At 36.0% G+C, this 27,544-nt stretch overlaps 1 protein-coding gene across 1 annotated transcript in view; it reads right to left on the reverse strand.

The window, feature by feature from the left end:
• nrg3b (neuregulin 3b) overlaps window positions 1-27,544 on the reverse strand; it is a 231,349-nt gene that overhangs the window by 95,261 nt on the left and 108,544 nt on the right. Inside the window, exon 2 of the mRNA XM_055022620.1 lies at window positions 24,310-24,445. Coding sequence (XP_054878595.1) covers window positions 24,310-24,445 — 136 coding nt within the window. The remainder of the gene's footprint in view (window positions 1-24,309; window positions 24,446-27,544) is intronic.

The following is a 27,544-nucleotide window of genomic DNA, read 5'->3' on the forward strand; positions in this document are numbered from 1 at the left end:
ACATGCACTGAAGGTGAACTAACGTGCACTCCCATTCTCAAATATAAACTACTGACCTCAGCAGAGAAATTCCTCCAAGAGATAGAGAAATAAGTGCTGCTTATGTAAGTAAATCATACACCCACCCAAGCAGAAGTCTCCCGGGAATGTCAGTAGCCTACTAAGACAATGGACCAAACCACAACCAACCAGCTCTATCAGTCAAGCTACTTTTTGTTGTAAATATGCTTTTCCTTCCAATAGTATTTAGCTTCACAAAGGTAAACAGAAATCAAGACAAGAAAGATACCTACAATATTTATCTCTTAAGATCCTTTATTACTTAAATTGCGCATATATTTTGTAAACAGATTTTCATCCCGTACTGCTTTAATTCTTAAATGTTCCCTCGCAAAAACACAATTTTCATATGTGCTTTAAACCGGAGATGCAATAAAAGTGTAAGCGGCAGCAAATTGGTGAGAATCTGTCCACATATCAGTGCCAACTGTATGTGTTCACTGCACTGTGCAGTACCATCTGTAGAGGCAACTAAAAGATATACTTCATGGCAGAAGATAAAAAAGACTGCTTGACAAGGTGGGAGTCGAAGTGGGTTGTGTTCTGCAGAGAAGAAATGGAGTCTGGACTTAAAAAGTGAGACGTTTGTTTCCCCAACACTGGTGGGAAGCTTGAGAAGTTCTTTTGTTCAGAGGATATTTTTCCCAAATTGTAAAGAGACCATAATCAACGAATATTTTCACACTGCCAGTTCTGAGTTAGAATATTGGAATGACTCAAAAACAAAAAAGCTTTTTCAAACAAATGTTAAACACAGTTGCTTATCAGAGTAAAAATGTGTTCTCTCACCATACTTTGTATCCAATTCACTTTAATGAAGAGGGAGACAGACAATAAAAAAAACTCTTCAGAGTTGCTAAAAGTAATTTTCAACTTTACTCCTTTTATTAAAGTGATTTATTAGTCAGCTCTAAAAGGGAAAGTAGTAGCCAACAAACTGAAGGTTGCTGAGAAGCACATAAGGACTAATGAAGAGTCATGTCAAAGCTGTTCAGCCTCACTGTGCTTTGCAGTCTGCTGGAGATTCATCAAGGCCATGGATTCAGAGGCAGTTAGCAGGCTCAGAGTTGGAAATTGATTTGTCTTTTTTTAAACTTATTAGTTCCTGATGAGCTTCTTTAGGTTCAATATTTGTCAAGAAAGGGGCAAACAATAAGAAAAGAAACAAGGGCGGTAATTAGTGATTCTGTTGGTCTTCAGTGAACTGTTCATCTTTGAGCACTAAAAAGTCAGGAGTCTCTGCCAACTCTGGCTGTTTTCCCCTTTTCTCTCCTTTGTAGAATCTAATGGTATTTTTCATGTAGGGGTTTACTTTCAAGTCAATACCTGACTATCTTTTATTTAAGAATGACTGATGTTGACTAGATTTTATTCTATTCACAGAGATGGAAGTTCTTTCAACTTTCATCTCTCCTCCACTTCTACCGCCGCTTTCACAAAACAGTTCATCATAAACTTGTAAAGATGAGCTGCTCTCTGAGCTGCCTCCAGCTGTTCGTAACAGAACACAGAACCACAGACGCATGGGGTGAAAGCAAACGTGGTCGATGTGGAGAGTCACACATGGAATGTGTTTTAAATCTGTTTTATAGATGCTACTTTATAGTATCACTGCTGCATACCCTTTGGTAAAGTATTGAGTCTACTTTGTACTGTCAAACTTCTTCAAACCAGTTAAGTTTGTTAATGGAAGACAAATATGTGCATGAAATAATTGTAATCTGTGGAACTGAACCAAGAACTACCTCTGAAAAAGACAAGCTCTGAAATTCCATCTTCAAGAAATGTAAAAACAACAAAATTTGACTGGTGTGAGACTTTAGTGGTTGTAGGATATTTCTTTTGTCTTTCGGAAGAAAGGGAAGGGAATACAAGCCCTTTCTCTGGCTAGCACCAGAGTCCTCCTTTTGTTTTGATGGTATTTACCCAGAAACCCCTGCACTACTGTTTGCTTCCTGCTTTTGGAGTGCTCTTTAGTCCCCTTGTATTCACATATGCATTCAAATGTGTTAAAGTTCACTTCAACCAAATCGAGACCTAGGTTTTTAGATGGACCGCAGTTTGCCTTTTTGGTCCACATCAGAGTTTGATTGCACATTCATGCCTTCTCAAACAAACTGAACTGTCTAGGCAAACAAACTAGAGTTATATCAAACAAATTTTGGCTGGTGTGAATGCCTCCTTAATCATGATCGGCCAGCAGTCAACCAGCTCTCAATGTTGCCGGATCATTTTGTTCTCAGCCTCTTGTCATTTACCCCTTCTTGTCAAAACCCCTGTGGTAACAGTTTTGTTCCCCTCTGTATGTGAAATTACACTATTGTGTGATTGGTCAGACTTTGATTGGCGTGTTTAGCAATGGAACAGCATTGTTGTCTATTCACTCATACTACTCAAGTTCCACAAACCAAAGGTTGCACCAGCAGCAGACTTTTCCTCTGGCTTCAGTTATTGTTGAAAATAAGATGAGATTAATCAGCTCGTCAATAATTATTTCCCCCTTCTCCAAATTTTTTTGCCTTTAGGGTTTTGTATATTAGCAGTGCTTACCTAACACTACAATAGCTGGTCAGGGCACAAAATATACTGGTACCTTTCTGAAATCTGATGAACAAGGAGAGTCCAAATCTCATACCACCCTTTTTGGTCTCTCTTTATAGATTTGGTGCTGGAGGTTCAACTGATGAGATGTGCCAGCTAATGAAGACATTTAACTGTTGTTTTGTTTTACAAAGTTCATTTAGAAAATTCTGTCTGAAAGTTAATGAGCTCTCGACACCTCATCAAAGACTTAATTTGTTTTTCCTGCTCTTTTGCACAAATGTCTTTGAATTTAAACAGGGATGTTCAGCAGGATTAACCACTGCAAGTATTACTGTTGGAATGGATTGCCAGTTCACTATTTTATGTAGTTGCATTGCATAGTAATGGGGGTCTTTAGTTTTGCTAAGATTGCAGTGCAATTGACTGAATTAATAGAAATAAAAATGTTTTCTGCAAAAGATCAGCACTTTTACTAGTATCTGTTATATAACTGCTGAGGTGCAGAAATACCATTTAGAATTGATTTAATAGAAAAACTTGTTAGAAGAGAACCAGCTAAGCTCCAATGCAGCAGACTGTTCTAAAAGTAGGCTAAGAGCTCCTCCCCCTTGTTTCTGCCAACTCATACTCCACACAGCCAAACTGCTTTTGTCTGCCCATTCCTAAGATGACATTTGAGCCATAGAAATGTTGTTAGGCTGACATTTAATTGCTAAATACGGCTGGGCACCGACTGTAGCCTCTTTGTGCCAACTTCTATCAGCTTCATTCATCCTAACAATCAAATGTGAAATCCCCATTAGAGGTTTGGTTGGGAATGCCGGTTAGGACAGATTATCTGTTAGAATGAAAAGGCTTACAAATTCATCCAACCATCTTAATCACTCTAATTGACCTGCTGACTGCTCTGAGCCATGCCGATAATATGAGAAATGTTGGGTCTTAGTGCTTGAGTGAGTTCTTTAAAGAGGATCAGGGTTTCTCACCTGCCACCGCAAATTCTGTTGTTCCATTTATCACTACATATTAATTTCTGACATTTTAATGTGTACATAAGCACATATGTTATCACACGAGATAGTGTGAGATTAGAGGCCTTGACGTCGTCGTGACTGTGACAGAACAGAAGCCGAGGTTGTCATTTTCTCTGGTTTCCATAATCATACTGCATGTAAATTTTCTCTTGTCACTGATTGTGAAAAACAAATTTGAAAGCCTGAACTCACGACGTCCTCACGGTTTGAAAATCATCCGTATTTCCCAATCTACCATGAAATTACCTCTGTATATCTTGCTGTGTGGCACAGTTATTAATCTTATCAGTTATTTTGCCACACAGCTGTTAATTGTTTTGTTTTACAAGCAAAGTTTTATTAAAGCCATTAACTGCTTCAAAATGGATTAGTTTGCCGTCTTTGGCCACACTGTGTATGGATTTGTGTGTCAGGTAAGGTAATGGGATCATTGATTGGTTCATCCATCCCTGTATTTGTCTTGTCATGTGGGGTACAAGTGATTGCTCTGGAGTTTTTGCTGCATCATAGAGTCTGTTTGGTCCAATTAAGTTTAGCCATTCTCAACTGAAGCTCATTCGTCATGCAGACAGATGTCATTATAATGTCATTGTTTAGATTCTCCTGTATGTTACAATCAGCCTGATTCACACATGACAGGTGTCTATCAATTTCATTTTATATTTGAAAGGTTTGTTGTTTTTAGTAATTCAACTCAAACAGTTGAAGTAACACATCATATATTACATGCAAAGTGATTTATTTGGTTCATATCTGTTAATTGTCCCAGTAATGAAGACTTGATTTCATGTAATGAAAACTCAATATTCATTTACATAAGGGAAAACATTTGCATTTGTTGTCTTTGGTCATTTGTAATATTCAATAAAACTGATATGATTTATTTATTTATTCATTTATTTATTTATCTTTGGAAGTAAAATTATGGTTATGTCAGGATCTTCAAAAGCTACACCCCAGAGAGTCATTATCACCCTCTCCTAGGAGGGATAACTGTTTATTGAGGGATCTAAGTGTTAGTGTGGAGTTGAGTGGAAGAAAAAACTGGTAAATAAAAAAAAAAGTTGCACTCTTTCAAAAATTTGAATGGAAAGTTGACCATTCCTTTTGCTTCCCTCTGGACACATACATGTATCATTGATTGTCTGGTGGAGTCAGTCGCTGATTGTATGAGTCAAAAATACTGCCATGACATAAATTCTCTCTAATAAAATTACTGAAATTTTGATAGGAAAGACTTGTTTTTAATTTGTGATTTTTAACCATTGAAATCAAGTTGAATACATCAATTTGTGTGCAATGCATCTGCACATTAGATAAGCTTATATCTGATTTAAAAATATCCTTCAAAGATATTCTAAACAATTGTGAAAGCTGTTGTGATTTTGTCATTTTTGTATACCCATCTTGCAAACATTTTACCTTTCAAATGAGACCTAGTTTTGAGACATGGGAGAAGCTACGTCTTGTTTTCTCTTATTCTGTCTTCACCATTGTTTAAAACACCCAAACTTGCTTAAACTCTAACTATTTATAGACAAACAGCATCCCAGAATTTCACAAGGCCCTAAGTATTCTGCGAGAGTTTTAGGGGGTGGATGCACACTCATTTGCACACATTTGCATGTCATTAGCACTTCAAACCTACAAACTTGAAAGGCTTTCCTTGTGAAGACAGTCTCGTCTTCCTCTCTCTCCCGGCCTCCCTCTCCTCCTATCTACAACACTGTCTCCCAGGTCTCGGCTCTCTCACACAGGGAGTGATTAAGAAGCTCAGGACATCAATTAGAAAGTTTAACCCTCTGTATCAGATTTTAGAAGTTTCCGGGGTACTGCCGTCGACGGCCTGCTCGCGTTTGGTGCCTGTCTGTGTTCAAGACAAACTGATGTAACCTGTAACTAGCAGAAAGGTCTGTCTCCTAAAAGGGGAAAGGGTTTGATTTGATCTTGTAGCAACATAATTTTTTTCACAGTTTTTCCATTTCATTAGGAAATGTTTATACAGAGTAAAAAAAGAAAAAGTTATGCAACTAATCCTAATAAAAAGCTCACACAACCCTTCCAGACGGGGGCTCCAATTGCCACCAAAAACCTATGAATGTTCATGGCCCATGATGCAAACTATCACAAAAGGTTGAATAGTTGGATTATTGAGCCATTTGTTAACATGGTTGCCAAATTATCTTATAACATGGAGAGCGAGAGAGTAAAACAGAGTGTCGCTGTAGTACTACTTCACAATCAGGCATTCAAGGTGGGGTAATCATAATTAATTTGTTGGACGTAGCATACACATTCAGCCTTGATGAACTCATTCAACAATGTTACAGCTTTACAAATTCAGTAAAGCCAAGGTGGGACTGACAAGGGGAAAAAGACTTGAATTGCATAATACAAAAGAAGAAAAGAAAAAAAGACCAAGGATAAAATCTCCCACCTGACACAGTTCTTTGGAGACATATTAGTTACATGAATAGCTATTTAAAAAATGGGCTTCCCAAAGAGAATAATTGTGTTGCATAATGTAACAGTGCCTGATGATTGCACAAAGCTCTGCTAAATTGCCAGGTTTTTGTTATCTGAAAAAAAATAATCACAATAAATTATTTACAGCTTTTTCCACCTTTAAAAAAAACATTGTCAATAATTAAAGGGGAAAAACAAACAGGTCTGTTAGTGAAGCAATAGCCTGGTGGCATAGCTGACAAACTTTTAAAAAAATTTCTTCAGCATTCCATCTTCCTGCGGACAGGACTAACATAATTTGCATTGGATGGAATTATCTGACATAAACTTCAGCTTTCCTGTTATGATTTTTTTGATGTTTGCATCCATTAGCTAAAGTTTGGGTTAAAAAGCACAGAATGAATTTAATAGGCAGATATTTAGAATAAAGAAAGCACTTAAATGTAACATGAAGTACTCTGAAATATTTGAAAAAGAATTGTCAGCCTACATTATCCCAAGATTGTGTTAACTCAGGAGGTCACAAAATAACAAAGAATAACACACAAGGCACTTTAGAAGCTATAAACCTCAGTTAAGTTCATAATTAACCAAGAAGAAAAAACTTGGCAAAACTGGCCACAGCAAGAAGTGAGGTTCTGTTTGGAAGTCAAAGTTTGCTTGCTTTGTCTGCCTTAATATGCCTTATTGATAGTGAATGATTTTTTTCCTATAATTTTCCAATAATTGTACCATGTTAGGCACTTTCTTTGACATCTCATTAAAAGGACTAACTGATAAATAAAAAGTAACTATTTTTCAGTTCTCTTGAAAGCCTCTTTAAAACTTTGCAAAAAAAAAGAAAAAAAGAAAGCAAAACAAGACAACCTTTTCTGAGAAATAGAAAATTCCTATTTCTTCTCAGCAAGCAAAGGTCCATATAGATTTTGAAGCAATACCTGCAGTCATGCAGAAAATGGTTTCTGGTAAGGTCTTATTTTTTTATGTTAGACAATATAACCTCATTATGCACATATTCCAACAAGCTCTCCCCACAAACTATATTACTTTGTCTGAATAACAGATCTGCTTCTGCTCTGAATCTGTCACTCAGAAAATTATTATATAGTTCATCTTGAAGCAAGCATTGTCAGACAGAAACAATAGTCTTTAGAACTGAAGTCAATGGTCTTCTAAAGTTTTTAGTTTATGTGCAGGGTTATTTTGCTTGATTTTTTCAGTGGTAATACAAAATATCATCAGTTTAACTAAGATAAGACAGCTTCTAAAAAGAAAAATAAGCTGGTAAGGATGTTTAGTTGTGGTGGCAGTATTTGTGTCCTGCAGAGAATCAAGAATTAAAAGATAAAGATCAACTGAAAAAGTTTGTATTTTATTTATGGGTTTTTTTGCAGTGTGGTTCTCACAATTTAATGCATGTATTGTTTAAACTTTGGAAGAATAAATAACTTATAGGCCTTTGAGTTATAATGGATACAAACATCTGAGGGTCATCAGTGCTGACTTTTCATTCATCCATTTTTACACGTCTTCTAATAGCTTCTGAAAGTTGAAATAACCAAGTCTAGGAATGGTTGTTAATTTCTGTCGATGACTGCCAGCCATAAAATAAATTCTATTTATATCCATAATACCCTTCATTAGGCCTTTTTTGCAATGGAGGAAATATAAAAAAATACTAATATGTGCATTAAATTCCTGCAAACTGTTACAAAAGGAGGAGGATAACACAATACTTTTTTTTTTCTTCTGCAGACTGAGGAATCCCATCAGAATATTGTGAAAACAAGAATGAACCACCTGGTTTGCACTCTATATGTCACACACTATTGCAATATTGTTAGGCTGTATATGCCTCGAGTTTTTGAAGGTTTACTAAAAGTAAGGATCATGCAAACAAATGGTACATACACACATTGGAATGAGGCGTTTCATTTTTTTGCGTTCCACAGTTGTCTTAAAGGCAGTAAAAATGCTGCATGGTCTCTGTGAGTGTCGTCAATGTTCCCCTTTTAACTCAATCACCCATGACATTTCAGACATTGCAGTATGCTTTTTTCCTTGACAGCAACATATATTTTGTCAATGTGAAAATGTGAAGAGTCTCTGCAAGATAGTATTTTGTTTCCAAAGATCCATCTGATGTGACAGATACAGCCGCAGTGTTCAGTATACTCACATTTTGCTCCTGTTGGTGTTTTCACACTGAGCAGCTGGCTGAAACGAAAGGCTAACACTAACAATGTGCCTTAAAAATACACAATTCTCCTCCTTTAAGTATGTATAAAACATTTCAATTGAATGACATACAAATCTGAACAAATTTAATGAAGGATGTAAAGTATGCATAGTTTTGTAAAAGCACATCTGAATAGTAAAATTATCTTTTAAAATATCAAACTTTGGTTGTAATCACAGTGGCAAAACATAATCATTGATTTTGAGACCTTTTGTAAACTGAATAGGACTGAAGCTAACAGAAGACAGTTGTGACAACCCTCTTTCAGTAAATAGTGCTGTGAAAAAGGATTTGGCTCAAAGTTTTCTTTGAGCATCCACACTTTACTGTGGTTCTAGGAGACTGAAGGTGTTTGAGCTGTTCCTAGGACTGAGCTCCTCTGGACTGAGATGTCAGCTGTTTCTCCAGAGTTACTGCCCCGAGTATGACCAATGAGGTCATATTAGGCCATTACCTGTTGTTTTCCTGAGTCTTTGGTATTTCTCCAGTTTCTCATGCTACTTTCCTCAATGATTGTCTTCTGCTGCTTGTCAGAGATCATTGAGGATTGGTTGGCCATTATCATGTTGCGCATTTGTATCTGAAAGTCACAGAGGATCCTAACTTGGTCATTCTCCACCACCTTGGGAAATAAGTCCTGCGGCTGTCCAGTTTGTATTCCACACAGATGTTTCTGCACACTACACCAGCCAGTTGGTTATGACACGCCATGTATTCATTCCTGCTAGTTTCTTAAACCCAGGTGTGAGATGATTTACAGTTTCTGGGGTCTCTCTTCTTTCCGAATATGGAAGATCTATGCTTCTATTGCTTTGGTGCTGACCGGTGCTGCCATGACCAGTGTTGTCCTCCAGTCCAGATTTTTCATCCCACAAAGATTCTTTTAGTTCTTTCTCTTCCTGTTTCTACTGTCTTGAAAGATTCAATGAGCGCTTCAACCCTCAGGTGTTTCCTCCTGATTTATTCTTATAACTTGGATGTTTCTTAGTGACTCTGATGCTCACTAGACTGCTTCTTCTCTTCTGCTCTTACTGTACGCATAAATTCCCAAGTAAATTCTCTAGAAAAATGTTTTTAAGGTCACATGTGCTCGTTTTCCGAAACCATAGCTCTAACCGATGTAATGAAGGACATTTTCACATGTGAATAAGCAAAGCTCTTAAAATCATAATTTGACAAGACAAGTATTTAAAATGACTCAGCTTTGCAGTAGCTAATCTACGCCACCAATGGTACTTTTAAATACCTTCACTTGATAAAATCTGATGCTGTCATCTGGTGAAATACCACATGAAAAGGGAGAAACTCTTTTTTTTTTCTTGCTGAATAAAGATTCGAGGACAAATTCTTTCAAATACGAGCCTGATTCTTTTAAGTAAACCTGACACTTTTTCATTCATCAACTGCTTATGAGTGTGGTGAAAATGTCAGGGCTGTGTATACAAGGGTACCTAACACAAATAAAATATGTGGAAGGAGAAATTTGTTGATGTAAACAAAACTAACAGTTATGCCGAGCAATTAGAAAAAAGTGAGAATGTTGAATTTACCATGAAATTTGACCAATTACTACAAACCAAAAACTAGAAATTGTCAATGGAAGGGCAAAGAAAACGGGTAATGAGAAACTAAAGTTTGGGGTGCTAATAAGTAAAGTGAACTATGTTAATTAAATTAAGCTCCTAACTCTAACCATACAGCTAAAATAAAGGAAAATGAACACAAAGCCACAAAAAAATTATATATGATAAGATAGAATTGAATAGTTGACAGGTTTAAGACAGTGATAGCTGTCTTAAACCTATCACTGTTTAAGACAGTGATAGCTTTGCTCATGCTCAGAAATATTTTATGTACATGTTTTTCTGACCTGCTTGACTCCAGGCTGAAGAGCTGTTGTGTGAGTAACCTGTTTGTACTTCTCACTTTTTAACATCAGAGTTTTCTCTGGTGTATTGGTGGACCACCAGCTCAATAAATAAAGTCTGACTTCTGAGAAGTTTGAGCTTGGGAAAAATTTCTTTTTAGAGGGATGATTAATTTTATTTAAAAGAAAGTAAATATCTGGAGAGATGGTAGTAGACATGACCAGGGCAGACTCCAAACACTTCATCTCCACTGAGCCTACAGTTCTAGCCCAAAGTTATGTTAAAATATTAAAACACACCACCCTGCCATGATGCTGATATCAGTATCTTGCTGGTCCACCAAATTCTCTCGATGAAAACCCTCCAGCAACAAATGCAGCATGAAACAGCACACAAAATATGACATATCTTATGCACTATCTACTGCAGCGTACACTAGCATAACTCAAATATTCAGCATTGGCTTCCAGAAAGAGAAAAAGTCCTACCCAAATTATGTTCACATTGATAGAAATTGTAGCAGAAACTCAAACAGTGAGCATGTTTCATAAATGTTCAAAGGTTATTTCACCAAGTCAAAGTCAAAACACAGATCCATCAGGGACAGGGTAGGTTTTAAATCTAAGAGAGGGAAGTCCAAGTTAGGTCTGAAGTAACAGATAACCAGTCTGAAGTCTCCCTCTTTTATACTCAAACATGCAAAATATCTGAAATAGAATTGTCATTTACTACTAAGCTCCTTATTCATTTGAAACGTTATCAAACAGTTTTTAAATAGAGTTTATGGTTTCTCCATTATTAAAAATTGATATTCCTGCCCCCTGCCAAATCAAAGGAACCCCTGTGGTGGAGACATTGACTGAATACATCAGAAAAATTGAGAATTAGACCACATCATCAGATAATGATGTATCACAGATTCCCTGTTCTGCTTTGCATTTTCAATCAGTCTGTCGTCGTTTATTTTTACTTTCCCCTATTTACATGCTTGTGTAGCACAAGATCAGTGAATCTAACTAGATTTAAGAAACCTCTGGGTATTCACAAAAGGACAAACTATATCTAGACAGTATATTGCAGACAGAAGTTTTGACCAACAGAAATAAATGAAAAAAATTGATGAAAATGTGTAAAAACAGAGCTTGCAGTTGGGGAAAAATGTAAGACATGACATTTATTCCATGGATCATTCTCAACTGAATCAAGATCTCCTAATACTTGGAGAAAATTGCTTTATTTGAAAAAAAAAAAAGGGAACAGAGACATTGACACTTTGACATTATGAAATCCAGGCTAATGTCCCTAAAGGCAAAGCACAGTGGGATTAATATACAAACGTATTTTCTCTCATGATATTCCTACCTTTAATATTAAAATTAGCAGAGCTCCCCCTGGTGGAAAGCAGGTGATAACTCTTTCCTCAGGTGAAAACTATGTTTCGACCTACGCTATACTTATTCTGTCATACAGAATTAATCCACTGTGCTTTATTTCAATATGAACACTTAAGCAATCCATTAGGTGACCAAATATCTGTCCTCAGAATGGTGAAAAGCCTGATAGCAAAGCAGAATCTTCAGAAACTTCATGTGTGCAGTTACAGATAAATGAAAATATTTTGTGCTTAAACGTACTTTATATGTGCTCTGCTGTGTCCACTGGAAAAAAAAAAAAATCATTTAGTCTCCACATCAGTAATGAGAAGCATCTGTTATACTTCACCAGCTGAGCTCCCAATGAAATAACAAGTAAAGTGCTGCAGGCAAGTAAGTGAGACTGCTGCTGCCTCCAAATCCAATCCAGTCTGTTCATGGTGGTTACAATCAAATGCTCTCTATTTACTTGTGTTGGTTTAATGTGGCAAAGAAAAAGCGGAGGGAGGTGTTGCATTGATGTCTTTGTTGTCATCTCATTATGAGTTACTTAAGTTTTGAAAACGCAGATTTCCCTCAAGGTATCTGATTTTAAAAATTAAATTTATGCTAATAAAAGTATATTGCTCTTTTTAATGTCCCGTTATGTGAACTGCCTTTTATTTATTTATTTATTTATTTATTTATGTTTTTGGCATACGTCAACACAGATAAATGAAAATGTATCTTATTTAAAGCTGACAGAACATTTTCTTCACAATATGTCCATCCCATGCTCTTTTGGTCTTGTAGTATGAAAAATGAGTCTTTATATGCTGCATGTCAGCATTCCTTTTTAACATCTGCCTTGTATAGTTGGTGCTTGTCATTTTGCAAAATATAATTTTAAAAAAAGAGAGAAATTGGTGGAAAACTGTGTCATTTAGATGGATTAGTATACATAAATGGGTAGATAGATACAGAAATGTGAATGTTAATTTACAAAAATGTTTAAAGTGTCTGTGAAAGATTGACTATATTGTTCCTCACATAACAAAGGTGTATCTAGGTGCTTAATAAAAAAACAAATTAATTTAAATCCAGGGAAGGTCTGTGCTGTTCAGAGTAGTTTTTATTGGAAAAGTCCAGATAGGGTTCTGGTTCTCCTTATCAAACAGGGGCTTGACAAACTATGTAGAAGGAATTGCCCACTTTGTAAAACTGCGTGTGGTGTCCCTGTCCAAATAAACTTGAATGAATGAAATAGGCAACTCTACCATGCGCTGTTAATCTAATGCATTTGATTGAGCACTGATCATCACCGTGACCAACAGGAGTTCTGGCAGGCTATTGATCTGGACCACACAGGTTTATGTCAACATGATGCCAAGACATCAACAATGATCTGAGAGATGTAGTTGTTGATGCTGACCGCTCTGGAGAGCATTCTATGGTAATTTCTAAACAATATGAAGTCCCTTATTCAGCAGTGAGGAAGGTCATTTGTAAAAACTGAAAAGCATTTATGACAGTTGGCATGTTGAATGGGGTTGTGACATTCTCTTTAGACAGATAACACTGAAGTCTGGCCATATTGCACAGCAGCATCAAGCAAAGCATGTCATCACAAACGTTAATTTTCAAGAAAGGCAGTGAAGGGGTCATGATTTGAGCTTGTTGTGCAGCCATGTGACAATGTGCAGTCAGTGAGTCAACCATAACCTCTCATGCAGCTTAGAAATGAATTTCCATGCAACACAGCAACTAAAGGTTGGCTGAAAATGGGATCATTAATCAGACAATGATTCCAAACACAACAGCAATCTCCACAAAAAGAAACATATACATATTGCAATGATTAAGACCTCAACTGGACTGAAACACTAAGACTGGATGTGATATTTGCAAATCTTAGTCAATTGGAGTAATAATATAAAAAAACAGTATGTTGAAATTACTTAAAACCTAAGAGACTAATACATTCATACAGAAAACAACTCCTTTAATTTAACGTTGTTAAAAAAAAGGTTTTACAAGATATAAAACCATGAATTGCAGTTTCTTTTGACCATGTTTGTTTGACAAATTATACAGAGCAATTTATCACATATTGACAGTTTTCACACTTTGCTAATTTGTAAAAACTAGAAATATAAAATGCAAGGTCAGAGTTGAGAACTTTTAATCCTCAGGGAAATCCTTGGATATAATGTTTCATTCATTTTTGTGCTGATCTATAACTGCTTCTTGCTTGGTGAGGGAAAAAGAGATAAATGCTAAAATCTTTATAAAACGATGACACAGGATTTAAAATTAGGACCATCACCCCAGAGACTGGATTTTCCTCCCCTGAGGGAGAGGTAATGTCACATACTGCAGCATTTTTCCAGTTGCTGTTGTAGTTTAGCTGTTTCAAGTGAAAAAAACAACAACGAAAACATTTCCTCTTAGCTTGTTGAAATCACAGGTCAAAATATGTTTGCTTGAAACGTTGCTAACCTAGAGGTTAAAGGCGCACTTTGACGCTCTGCCGAAAGCTTCTTTTCCAATTACTTGATCACATGTCCTGTTTCATTGACACCTTCAAGGGACAAATGATGTCAGTATAAAGAGGCACTTTGTTACATTATCTTCTGACTTGTTCTTTTTGTAAACTTTTTAGATTGAGATATTTTGGAGGAAGCATGGCTGCTTTGGAAAACTGCCTCCTCCAATTTTGAGTGTTGTTCAGCTGGAAGAATTTTTGGTCTCACTTCTGTGCTTTCAGATAGTTGTAATGGAAGCACAACTTTATTACAACGGAAGTTGTAGTGAGGATGTTTTTATTTTTTGTTTTTTTACAAAAAAAAAACATACACGCAAAAAGAAGCTGCAGATTAGCACCCCAAGCACTCAAATAAACTACAACTCAAAACCCCAGGCGAGTTAATAGAAGGCTTCATGAGTGCAGAGCAGGACCAAAAGCAAAAGAGAAGAGAAAGGAAGTTTAAAACACGTCTTCCATTGTCCATAATGAGTAAAAATCCTATCCCAACTGCAACGTCTCATTTCCTTGCTTTCCTTGCTATACTTAAAGCTACTTAAAGAGAAGCAGTAAAAGCAACTTAGGTGGATTGTCTGTACTTTTGTACTTGCCAACAATTGATGTTGTCATCTTTGCTTTCTGAGGTTTTAGCATGTCACAACAGTTATCAGTCTGACAAAGATTCATTCAAGAGCTTTTTCAGATTTGTTGCAAGGCTAACCGCTAAAAGGTGAGTAAAGGGTACTGAATGTAAATGCTACAATATTCACATTTTAATCTGCAATAAATAAGTAAATAAACTGCATCAAAATCATTCTATTTCTAATTATGTGCTGCTTTTTTGCATTTCTGGAGGTAAGGATTTTAAACAGAAGTAAATTCCTGTCAAGTTTCTCTTGACTTTCACTTCAAGTCAGCAACCTTTGGGCTGCTTCTCTTCTTTGAATTACAAACGGATGTGCAAGTTCAGCTGAGATCTAAGACCAGGTGTTAGTTTGTCAAAGGCAGTCGCCTAAAGGTAATTCTGCTCTCACATTTACAGCCATGTGGTTTTCATGCAGCTGCGAGGTGGGAAAAGCGGGTGGACATGGACCATTGGCTTTAAGCCTGGAGACCGTCCTCCCCAGCAGGATGGATCAGCAGAGGAGTGGCAGCATCGTGGATTAGTGCAGCCTGTCAAGGTCTGACGCTGCAGTGACAATTTAATCGCTGAACTGGCTCTCTATCAAACAATAAAAAAATAAATAACAAAATCAAGATGAGAGGAAGAAAAGCAAGAGAGCAAAGTTAAGAGGCTGAGCTCTTCATTTATGTGACATAATTTGTCACATCAGATTCTGCTAATACTGCTGTCAATGTCTCCTGGGTCCGGTAGAAGAAAACAACATAAACAGGCTCATGGAAAAAAAATATACCGACTTGGGCACATTCAGCTTATCCCTAGACTGAAGCCCAGTAGCAAGCTATCAATGAAAAGCACTGATTTCCCTTAAAAGAAACATTCTAGCTTTTTCTTTGAATTATTGAGGAAATGCGCATAGATTCTTCACTAGCATGCACAGTTCTTTGGCAACGTATTTACCACTTTACAGGTTTATTCAGCTCACTATCACCAGAAACACCCAGACGTGACTGCTATCTGACCAGTCGAATCAAGAAATAACTTGAAGTCAACCTGCTGACATGAACTAGGCTAAAAGATCTCAAACAACAACACATTGCAACCTTATCTAAAGTAGTGAATCACAGTCTGACCTATTAGTCACGAATGTCAATAACAAAAACAATGAATCTGCTAAGGAGTAGTTGGCCTATCAAGATATTTAAAGAATGCATTAATGAGTCATCCAAGAGGTAACACATGAAACCAGAGAAAATAAAAAAAATGCAAATAATGTTTATGATTCAACGGCAAGAATCATATTAGACACGAATATATACCATTTTCCAGCACTGCTCAACTGAAAGGATGATATCATAATATGCAAAAAATTATCTTGGTGTGACTTCTCAAATTATTCTGTAAAATGATAACAAAATAAAGGCTTAGAAGAGGCCTAGTCAAAGTCATGACTTTAATGCTACTGAGATGCTATGGAATTATAAAAATTCTGCAAGAGATTGTGGTCCAAAATTCTTCCATGCCAAGAGAGATAAAGACTCACTGCCAGTTATTGTAAAAGCTTGAAACAACTGAAGAACAGCTACTTAATACCTTTGTGGGCAATTACTTTCTCACATAGGGATGAGTTCGTTTGGAAGGTTTTTGTTCATCCAAAATGATATTATAATTTCAAAACTATTTTATGTTCACTCAAGTATCTTTAAGCATAAGAGTTCAGTAAGTGTCCCAATTAAATCAAAACTCAACAAATATGTCAGGTGCCAAATGCATTTTAACAGCATAATAAATACCAGTTCTTATTTTATTTAGTAAAAGATGTCCCTAAAAGTTATCGATTCTCACAGATGAAGTCTGTGGGAAGAAGGCATAAAGAAAAATCAATATTCCAATATCTCTCTGTACTGCATGCTAGCATAGCCCTGGATGAAGCAATCAAATGTGCAAATCCCATTATGAATTATTCACAACAGCTGTTATGGATACCATTAGGTAGCAGTTATTTTGATGTTTGATCAATGGGAGTTGATGGGTAAAATATGATGCAAAAGATAGAGCATTTGATGTATACCAGCAGAGCAGGCTCATGATAAGAGAGTCAACAACTATTTTTTCACCTTCTGGTACCAAACTAATGAGGGAAGAAGTTACCATGGTGATGGTAGACATGAGGCGCAGTTCCTTGCCAAGCTTTTAATGCAAGCACAAAGACACACAGGGGTTGTGATTTCATCTAAGCTGTGAAGAATAAAAGTGAAGCCATTAAATTGGTTCTAATTTCCAAAGGAGTGGTAATACATAAAGACATGGGCAAATCTGACCTGTTCCTCTGTAATTATCTTTATAAATAGCATCAACCTTTTTATACCTCTTCTCTGCTTGCTTGTCAGCTTAATTCCACTTTTATTTGACACCAACTGAACCTATAATTATTCTAACATTTTTTCCATTTGATCAAAAGTCAACATTCATTACAGCAGGATTACCAAATATGCATTTTAACATTTTGAAGCTGAAACATTTTAGATCTTTTTTTGTTTTTTCAAGCTATTACACCATTCAAGGCCATCAAATCTTTTACATCTATAATTCCCACGAATTAGAACAAAAAGTGTTCAAATATCCTTGGAAATTAAGATGGTAAATTGTCACTGTTGAAATCACCCATTAAAATGCAAAACGCCTTCTGTTTAATTCCCTCTGCTCTGCTGCGTCTGGCATTGCAATTTTCCTATTGTCTTGATTATCATTGTGAGTTTGCATATCAATAAGAATGAATATTATTCTAAAGTCCATTATATTGAGATTATTGGATATAAATGCAAATACCAATTAATGCATATTCCTGTCATGTTTTTGAGAGACAGTGGCAGAATCAAGTCGTTTCAGGATAAGAGCAAACTTGCAGCAGCTTGCGTCATCTGGCAACACAAGGCAGTTGCTGTTTACTGTTGTTGCTACAATACTCATGCAAGTCAGGAAGCATTTTCCTGAAAGAATTTCACCATGCGATATGAGCAAGATACATTCCTTTTAACACCTGTCATGAGGATGCTGCCAGAGGAGTATATGCACATTTGCATGCACCTTTCATCATGTCAGACATGACATGTTGTGGTCATTTTTGACCAATAGCTAAAATCCACAAAAACAATCAATAAAAGAATATAAAATACTTTGTGAAAAGTGGCTGACTCTGTAATAACAAAGATTACAGTAGAGATTTTTAGAGAAGGAAAAAGTTTTCTATTTACATAGAACATGTCATAGTTTTATTATGCAGTACAATCATTTCAATGACGGTTTGAATTTTATGTAGCCAGCCTGGCAATAAGTCTGAAGAAGAATCTGACTGAAATTTAAATTAAATGGCAACATAGAGAAGTATTTGTGTTGTATTTACACAAGCAATTCCTTGAAAAAATTACTTCACATTATGTATAACATCTCCTAATTTCAGTATATTTAACTTTGATTTTTATGTACTGCACATACAATCTGAAAAATGCAGCTTGCATTTGTATGCATGGCCCCATGAGTCAAAACTTTAGTCACTCTTTGCTGTAGTTACAGCTGCAAGACTCTGAATGCTTTTTACAGCCAGAAACAAAAAATGCATCCAATTATTTCCTAAATAATTGGATGAGAATGGATGCAAAGCAACTGTGATCACTTCCAAAGTCTTACGACAGATTCTCAATTTGATTTTGGTCCAAATACAAAACTACACAAAGCTGAACCAATTAGTAACTCTGACACTCCTACAAATGTTCACAATTACTTTGTTGGTTGTTCATGTTAAATTTGGGATGAAAAGTGTTGAAAACTGTTGAAAGGCACTGCATAAATAAATGCAGCAATAATGTCTTTGTATCGATAAACTGAGGGAATTGAGGCCTGCAGCATTTTACATGTTCTTCTGGTTTCTTCTGTGGCTTTCCTGATGTGCTGTCCATGAACTCTGAATAATTTTGATAGGTTGGGAAGTTTCACAACTGTTCCATATTCTCTGAACCATAGAACAGATAAAGTCATGGATTTCTAGACTTTTCTAGACTGATAGCTGTAGTTTGTCGTCTGTTTTTAAGTTTCTTTTCACTAGTTTAGCCTACCTCTTATTGTCTTCTTTCTAAAAGTATACGTCTGAAAAACGTCTTTCTAAAAGTATACTATTAACTCTGCAAGTCTGGTATTAATCAGGCCTGTGTGTGAAACAAAACTTATCCCAGATTCCCAAAAAATATGGTAAGTCACAGTAAATTCATAATTCAACTGGGGAGTAATTTTTGGATCAAACTAGTTGAAACAGATGCTTCCCCTTGACTTTTCTAGTCACTCAGGTTCTCTTTGCCATACATTAAAAGACGTTTGATGATATGAAACGTTATAGTGCGATAAAAATGGAAAAAAAATCTGTATGGGGTAAATATATTTTCAAAGCCCCGTATCTGGGTCAGCAGACCAGCTGCTACAACACAGGAGACACTTGGGAACAACTTCTCTTTCAACTTAGAACATCATAGGACAGCCTGGCCTAAAACAAAGCTGTTAACTGCTGTACTTATGTTTGGGACATTGTGTAGAGCATATCAATAAAGAAGAAACATTTCACTAAGAGCCATAGTTGTTAGTTTAATCACCAGATCGCCGCTGTCAGAGTGTCTTCTGCTTTCTCGTTACCTGGATGACGAACACCATGAAACAATCCTATGGTGGAATGAAGTAATTTTATCAGCGTAGCAATGAAAAATGTGTAGATTTGCATACTTGACACTGATCAGTTTTTACAACTTTACATCTACAATGTGAATGGGCATATTTTTTGTCTGTTTGTTTCCTAACAGTACTCATGCATAAAATATGCTTAGTTTTCAGATGATGCATTTTCTTTATTTTTAGACAGCTACAAAGCAAGCATTCCCTGTACTGGTGAAATAGATTTTAATAGGTACATTTAAACTCACTGACAATGTAGAATGTTTATTTATTTTTTTGTTAAAACTTTAATTTTATAAGGATTTTTAAAAATGCTTTACACAGCTTCTTATTTTCCTGTTTTGCATATATTTATTTTCCTCCAGCTTTAACAGCCCACATGCTTTGGAGTGCTCGCAGTTTTTCTTGTTGCTAATCAAGAAGAGTAAACATCTCTGCAAATTGAATTAAAGGCTTGATTTACCCCTAATTACTAGTGGGCTGAAAATATCATTGACATTTATGCTGTACTCCTATGTGACTATGTTGTCATTTTCAGAGGTCAGAATTATTTACGTTATCTTACTTCTTCTATCTTGAATTTACAAAAAGCCCAGATACAAAACTAAGCCCCAAAATTGTATTAAAGGTTTTTTTTTGCTTTGTTTTTTTTTGGAAAGCCTTATTAGCTTTGGCAAATGAAAAATTGTTGGGCAGGAGAAGATTGGAAGAGATACTGCAGTGGAGGGGAAGAAAAAGCTTCATAACCATTTTGATTTCCAGTCTGTTCACAAAATCAAAATAGCTTGCAGATGTCATCTTATGCTGACATCTTATAATCTGAAAAAAGAAGGAAAGTTTTTAATGTACAGTGACTTGCTACAGTTCAACCTTTTTAGATTAAAACCCCACACTATAATTTTATTTTGTGATATTTTGTGTGAAAGACCAAGAAAGCGAAACACGTAATTGCATGGTGAAAGAAAAATAAGTGACGTTTGGCATCTCTTTTTACAAACAAAAATCTGAATGGGGTGACTTGACAGCCCCTTGAGTCTTGGAAGATGTGTCCACCGCTTTGAACATCTATAGAAATTGAAATGTTTGCCCCTTCTTTGCAATGTAGCTCAAACTCAGTCAGTTTGGATGGGGAGTGTCTATGAATATTAAGTCCTGCCACAGAGATTCTCAATTGAACTTAGGTGTGCACATTGTCTTCCTATATTACCTGATATTTATCCTCTCTCTGCCTTCCCTCCAGTATGATGCTACCATCACCAGGTAAACTACCAGTGGAACTTCTTGTGGTTCTCTTTTGACCAAGGCTTTTTTGTTTAAAACGTCTCAACAGAATTTCTTCAGTTCAGTGTTTTCTTTTTGTGATGAAAGATTTTGATAGTAAAAGTTTTCTTAAAGCAAACTCAGAGTTCACACTTTACTCATTGTAACAATGTCGTTAAACAACATCCACACGCCAGTGATTTTTGAGTTAAGTGATTATATTCCTCCGATTTAGTGGGTGAACTTCTGTCAGGAAAAAGAAGCAACCTTTCAGCAAAAGTACCTAGAACCCTGTAATCATTCTTTCACACAACAGGCACTCAACTGCAGGAAAACTGGCAGACAGTGTCTCTAGGTTAGGTCTCCAAGTCTCTCCTGAGCCCGATATTCAATCATTCAACTCCCACTAATTATAGCCCAGAGTAATGATTGTTCCAAGTCTTCAGGGTTTTCTGAGGCTCTTGCACAGGTGATACATTTCAGTCCAAACCAAACCTGATCAGCTTAAGTTTACAGAGCTGTAATGGGATCTAAAAACATCAGAGAAAAGAATAAAGTGTTTTTTTGGATTTTTTTGTCTTTTTTTTTGTTTATTTATGTACAATCTTAACGGTTATGTTTTTGTATACTAAATAATAAATTAAACGTTTTGATGAATAAATCGTGTTCTTAAACAAGACAACATATTTTCATAATTACTTCTCTTTCAGAATATTGTCTCATGCTTATGTTTCATCCACTACATCACACAGATCTGTTTTAACTCTCTTATTTCATCACTTATTTAGTAGATGGAGATGTAAGCATTGCTAATCCAAGTATCGGTACTAATGAGGTGTTTTATCATTTTTCACTACCAATCACATAACTTCTCTCTCAGGAGATCATGTTTTATCATTTATTGTTAAAGTGATATCAGAGAGATCTCAGTGCAAATCTCCACAGTGCATTTTGCTGAAATAACAACCAGGCAAGTAAAAAAAAGTTAAAAGGGACATATTGAAAGTACCTGCTTTATTTTTTTTAGAAAATGTCATATAATCATATCTGAAATGCTTAAAAGTATTATTTGCTGTCTGTAGGTATGTTTTTTATGTATCATTTTATCAGTTTTTTTCTTATCATATTCATCTAGAGTAGGTGTAATAGTAGCACACTAATCGAGTGCTGGTCCAAAGTTTTAGGTACCTGTGATCAACATTTCTGAAACTGTGAAAAGCCAAGTTAATAAAATATGACCTGAATTCTAAAAAGCATAAAATTAGAGCTGACACATCTCTTTAATATTGCAGCCAATATACTCCTGCATGGTCAGTAACTCCAACTTTAGAGAGTAAAAATACTTTAAATGCAGTTTTTCCCTCAAATATATCCTGAAGTTTAAGTTTTGATCAGATTGACTACTGTAATGAGGTTGGCAACTTTAACTCTCTGGGCCATAAAAACATTTAACCTTGCCCTTATCCATGGAGCACATGTTGGTGTCTATCTGATTCTATGATTCAACTTAGTTATAAATTCAAATTTTAAATAATCTATTTACACAATCAACAGCAAAAGTAGTTAAAGCTATTTTAATAAGCAGAAGCATGAACAAACATTTTGTTATGCTGTGCTGCATCATTTTCAGCATGTTGGGAAACTGCCGTAAATAGTTCAACTCATGCTCCATGAGAGCAGTGAATTTGAACAATTTCACAGCAGACTCTTAACATTCCCATGGTTTCCTTTTTTTTTTAGATTTATCGTGCTATTTATGAAACAGGAAACCATTTTAGCAGGTAATTATTGTACTGCGACTGGTCGTTATCAACATAGCTATAGTCAAGAGCCTTGCTTGAATATTTGCAATTATTACCCCTCATGATAAATTTCACTACCAAGAATTCATATTTTGCTAGCCTTAATAGGATGTGAATAGCTAGAGGAATGAGACTCTATCGGCAACTTATATATGGGAAATAAATTATACTAAAATGAGTTGCACTCAATATTATTTTCAAATTCATTTGCAGTCCTCACTTTTAAGGTTCCCTTCATTTGTGGCCATGACTTCTAGACTCTGATCTGCTTCACCTCAATTTTACAGCCAACATTACTGTTAAAACGCCTTATCAGCTGTCTAAAAGCACTTTTATTTCTTCTTATAGCTTTCTTCTCCTTTGTGGACATCAATTATTATAATTTTCAAAATGCTACAAAGATGCTTTGACAAGACTGAGATTGCCAAGAGAGTGTTTGAAGAATCTGAAATTCATCTCACCTTGTCTCTAACCTTGTGGCACAAGTACTGAAAGCTAATTAAGATCTGCGACATCAAGGGGCCACTTATTTTTGGGTTGCCAAATATATGAATATTAGCCTACCCTTTATTAAGATTACTTTATCCAACTTATATTATTTTATCTATGGCTACTCATTTCACCTTCTCTTCTGCCAGTCCAGTTCATCTTCTACTCAAAGAAAGATAAATAAATGCATTTTTTTTCTGTCAAAAATTTTAAAAAATAGATATCACCAAAGGTAACTAAAGCCATTAGGCGGATACATGAATTTAAATATTAGTAGGTATGTAATCGTTTATTTGATAGATTGTTGCATGTTAGCAATGCTAATCCATATAATTTTATGAAAATAAGCCACTCTACAGGGTTATCTGTTTTTCTTTTTTTTTTTTTTTTTTTTTTGTCATTTCAAACATGGTGTCTCATGGTGTCGAAAGAACACAACGTATGATCAAAGAAAGGTCTTGCAGAAGCTCCTCTTTTAAAACGTTCATTAAAATGCATCACAGATTAAAGGGGTCATATCCGACAACATTTATTCCAAGGTTAAGATATGAGAAGAGAGACATTTCATAAAATTGCTATTATTACTGAAGCTTTTGTCAGATCAAAGCAAGAACATGGGGTAAATCATATTTGGATCCAGTGTGCCTTTTGCATAGAAATCCTTTAATACTTTGGGTTGTACAAATCAAATAATTTCACTCATAATGGTTGTAGAAATGAGTAATTCAGATTATTTTCCTCAGCAATTTCCAGTTTAATTTGTTCTGTTTGCAAAGTAGAAATGTACCACAAAATTGCACATTGGTCAGACCCAGTCAATTTTCCATGTTGTTGAGACTGACTGGTAACCAGATGGTTAAAAATTCAAAAATAAAACATTTTTCCAATCAGTCATGCTGACAAGAAGGATAAAATCTTCAAGAAAGAAAATCCACATTATTTACATGTTGAGACATGTTTGTGGTTTATTCAAGCTGAGAGAAAGCAAAACTTAAAGCAGATAACTGTAAGGCTAAAAAAATACCCTACTCTTTTTCATCCCTCTGAACAGTCACACTCTGTCTGTTGTGGAAATATGATCAATCACAGTTTATCTTCAACAAAATGAATCACAGCTTTTACTGCAATAATTATTTTTCTCTGAGATAGTGATAAGCAATGCAAAAATGATCCAAACTCTTACCATATTTTCTTCCCAGAAATCCAACTCGTTTTAAATTGCCAAAAAGTTTAAATCATTGCACCTTCGTAACCGGGTTATGAAATGGAGGACAAAAGAAGGATAGAATGAAAAATGTCCCTAACCCTCATATATCAACACAATCTCACTTACCTGCAATGTCTGTGAACCCCAGCCACAGTTTCAATGATGGAGCATTCTCCATCATTCAGGCAGAAGGCGCGGTCCTTATCCTCCACACAGGACTTAAAGACCTCTGAACGTACACTTGGAGATGTTGGGGCAAGAGCTGAAGGGACAGAGAATGAGAAGAAGGATTAGAGTTAGAAAGAAACCATGTTTCTTCCCCGACTTTCTTTTCCTTCTTGTGCCTCTAAAATCCCAGCCAGCAGAGAAGCATGTTTTCATTTTTTACATTTCTTTGACAAATTACTCTATAGCATTTCTTCTAGTGTACTAAAATGGCCACTCTCTTCAGACTTGAGGAGGCATTTATCCGTTCCTGATTTTTGAAACTCTGTGGGCTAAGCTTATGAATCTTTATATTTAGTGGGAAATGATTAATCAGCTTTACTGTTTCTGTGTGCTTGATTGGACAGGTAGGAAAATGGTGGCAATTTAAAACGCTTTAAACTGTTTTTATATTCTCCTGTTGTGTCCACAGGTTTTCACAAATAACAGCACAGCCATGTTTTATTCTTGGTGTGCTCCATTTTTAAACGATGCAAAATAAAGTCCGGTCAGTGCTTCGACCCGCATGCTTCCAAGCAAAGAGGCAGACCAAGGATAGTCCATCTGATTTGTCAGTAATTTTTAGCTTCCAGGCTGACCCTAAACTGTTCCCACATGAAGAGCATGACTGCCACGAGCAAGCACTGCAATGCAGGGTTCTCCACCCAGTGAAATATGCACAGCTGTCAGCCAAGTTATCAGAGCGACATAAATATTCTGTGTGAGACTGCACACTAATGAGTGTGAATAAAAAAACCCACAAAGGGACACGCATAAATACCCCTCCACACACACACGCACAGATGCACAGAAATGATCACTCTCACACACTTTTTGCACCACGTAACCAAGCATCGAAAATGGGATTGACTGGTATTATGCCCAATGCCACGCCACCACAATTGGATTACACACAAATTCTCTGTTCATCCATTTATTTTGTGCACCCAGTCACACCTTTCTAAACACACTTTTATTCACAAGTCATATTCCGGTAATTGTCTTTCATTTTGTGTGAATCTGCCACATATTTCATGCCTGATCAGCTTTGTATTGCTCTCTCGCTGGAAAATGACCTTTTTTTTTTTTTTATTTCAGCTGAGACTTTCGAGACCAACTGCATGAGGAGACAGGGAGGGAAAACTGTAAAATCTGTTTGTTTTGTCTTGTAGTCCAGCTCAATCTATGTTTTGTTTATGGCTATTGATCTATAAATCTAGGGCTTCTTGATGTAAGACCTCAGAGATGATGAGAGATCAGAGGGAACACAGAAAGAGATATATGCTGCTCTTGGGGCCAACAGAAACACCACACGGACAGAGTTAAAACTCTAAAGGATAAAATCAGGCTTCCAGAGCATTCTTTATTTACAAAATTCCAGGGTTGTTTCATGGAAAAAAATGTATTAATGAACTATATTTACATCTAGATACATGAGATTATAGCCAAGTTGCTACTTTCCACCTCCAATCCCAGATTGGAACAAAAGCGCATAATAAATACAGAAATAATAACACAACAGAGTAAGAAATACATAAAACAGCTTTAAAATCTATTCATCTTTGCATACAATCAATGTTGACATTTTGGGCTTTCCAAGAACAATTTCTTAAGATGTTTTTTTTTTTTTTTTTAATGAGATGAGAAATAAAAGGTCCTTTATGTTACTCAGAAATGCATTCCCAGAGTGAGAAGCACGATAGGAAAAAGTAGCTTGATGCAAAGACGTTTCCCTATGTGGAATTGAACAGACATCTGCCAGTAGTGAAGCATACAGGTGGAGCATCTTGATATTTTACTATGTTGGCCCAACTTAGCCGTTCCTGTCATTGGACTATAAGGCAATGATGACATGATTTGGGGTTTTTATTCAACACCTTTAATGTGTGTTTATTAACTATTTCAAGTGGTTTTACAACTGTTTTACTGGCCATTGGAAAAACGTATCAGCGTGTAATATGAAAAGTATAACTTGGCACTTTCTAGAGTTAAATTATTTCTTTTCAAAGTTGTGAATCCATGAAAAACCCTACATTTTGAACTGTTGCACCCTTTCTAGTTTTTTTTTATTTATTTATTATTATTATCTTGGTTGAAAAACATCCAATAATCAGTTTTGGATGAATTAATATTTAAAATATCTCTGGATCAAATCAAGCATTTTAAGATATAAAATAAAAAGCTTATGATACTATTGATTTATGGCTTATATTTGTAGAGTTTCTATAAAACAAGGAGGAAATTATATGAGCAATTAAGAACAAAGGGGCAGAGAAAGAAGGTCCTACAAAGCTGAAGTGAACATTAATGTTGGCTTTACAGAAGGCAAATGAAGTTGCATAAAAATACATTCAAAAGCAGCTCTGGAAGATATCATGTTTAAGTGCCACATGTGTTTTTATTTAGAGGTCTTCAGTGTGTGGGGATAAGGAACAAAAAAAAACAAAAAACATTGCTTTCACACAACAGATTGTACACTGTAATATTAATTCCACATATTCCCAGAGTGGGATGTTCAAAAGGTTAGCTATTCCAAGATGCTTCTTTATTAATAGAAAATAGAGCACAATGGTCCCAATGTGGGACGTGCTCCCAATGGTGAGCATGTCCCTCACAATAATTGTCATGGCCTTCAAAACTCCCTTGTATCTATCATTTAAAAAGCAGCAGGGACTGGTGGTGCATGAGGGAAACAACACAACAGATATTCAGAGACAGCCCTCTAAATGTTCAGTCAGAGCTGAAAGTTTAAAGCTTAACGTCTTTTGGCGAATCTGGATTTGCACTTTATTGATGAGCTTTGGTCTACTGACAGGGTAGCAAAGGTCACAAAGAGGATCATCTGGTCTAAATCCACTCGAAAACGTTCCCAACTTACCACCCTCTCCAAATTGAACAGCAACACTGGAGCAAAGAACCTACCCTGTTCACTGATGTCTGATGACGCAAGCAAAGTCACAAGAACTGCAGTCATTTATGTATCGCATGTTGTTGCCAGAGAGGGAAGGGAAGGCTTTGAACAAGGTCAAAGAGGCGCTGACAACACGATACTCTAGGAATCCATGATGATATATGATAGGTCTGTCTTATTTTTTTTTCCTGCAAGTGAAGGAAGCCCAACCACAGCAGCAGTTTTTACATCCTCCCTTTATACAAA

This window comes from Poeciliopsis prolifica, unplaced genomic scaffold (genome assembly GCF_027474105.1).
Source record: "Poeciliopsis prolifica strain line A6 unplaced genomic scaffold, Auburn_PproV2 SCAFFOLD088, whole genome shotgun sequence".
NCBI lineage: Eukaryota > Metazoa > Chordata > Actinopteri > Cyprinodontiformes > Poeciliidae > Poeciliopsis > Poeciliopsis prolifica.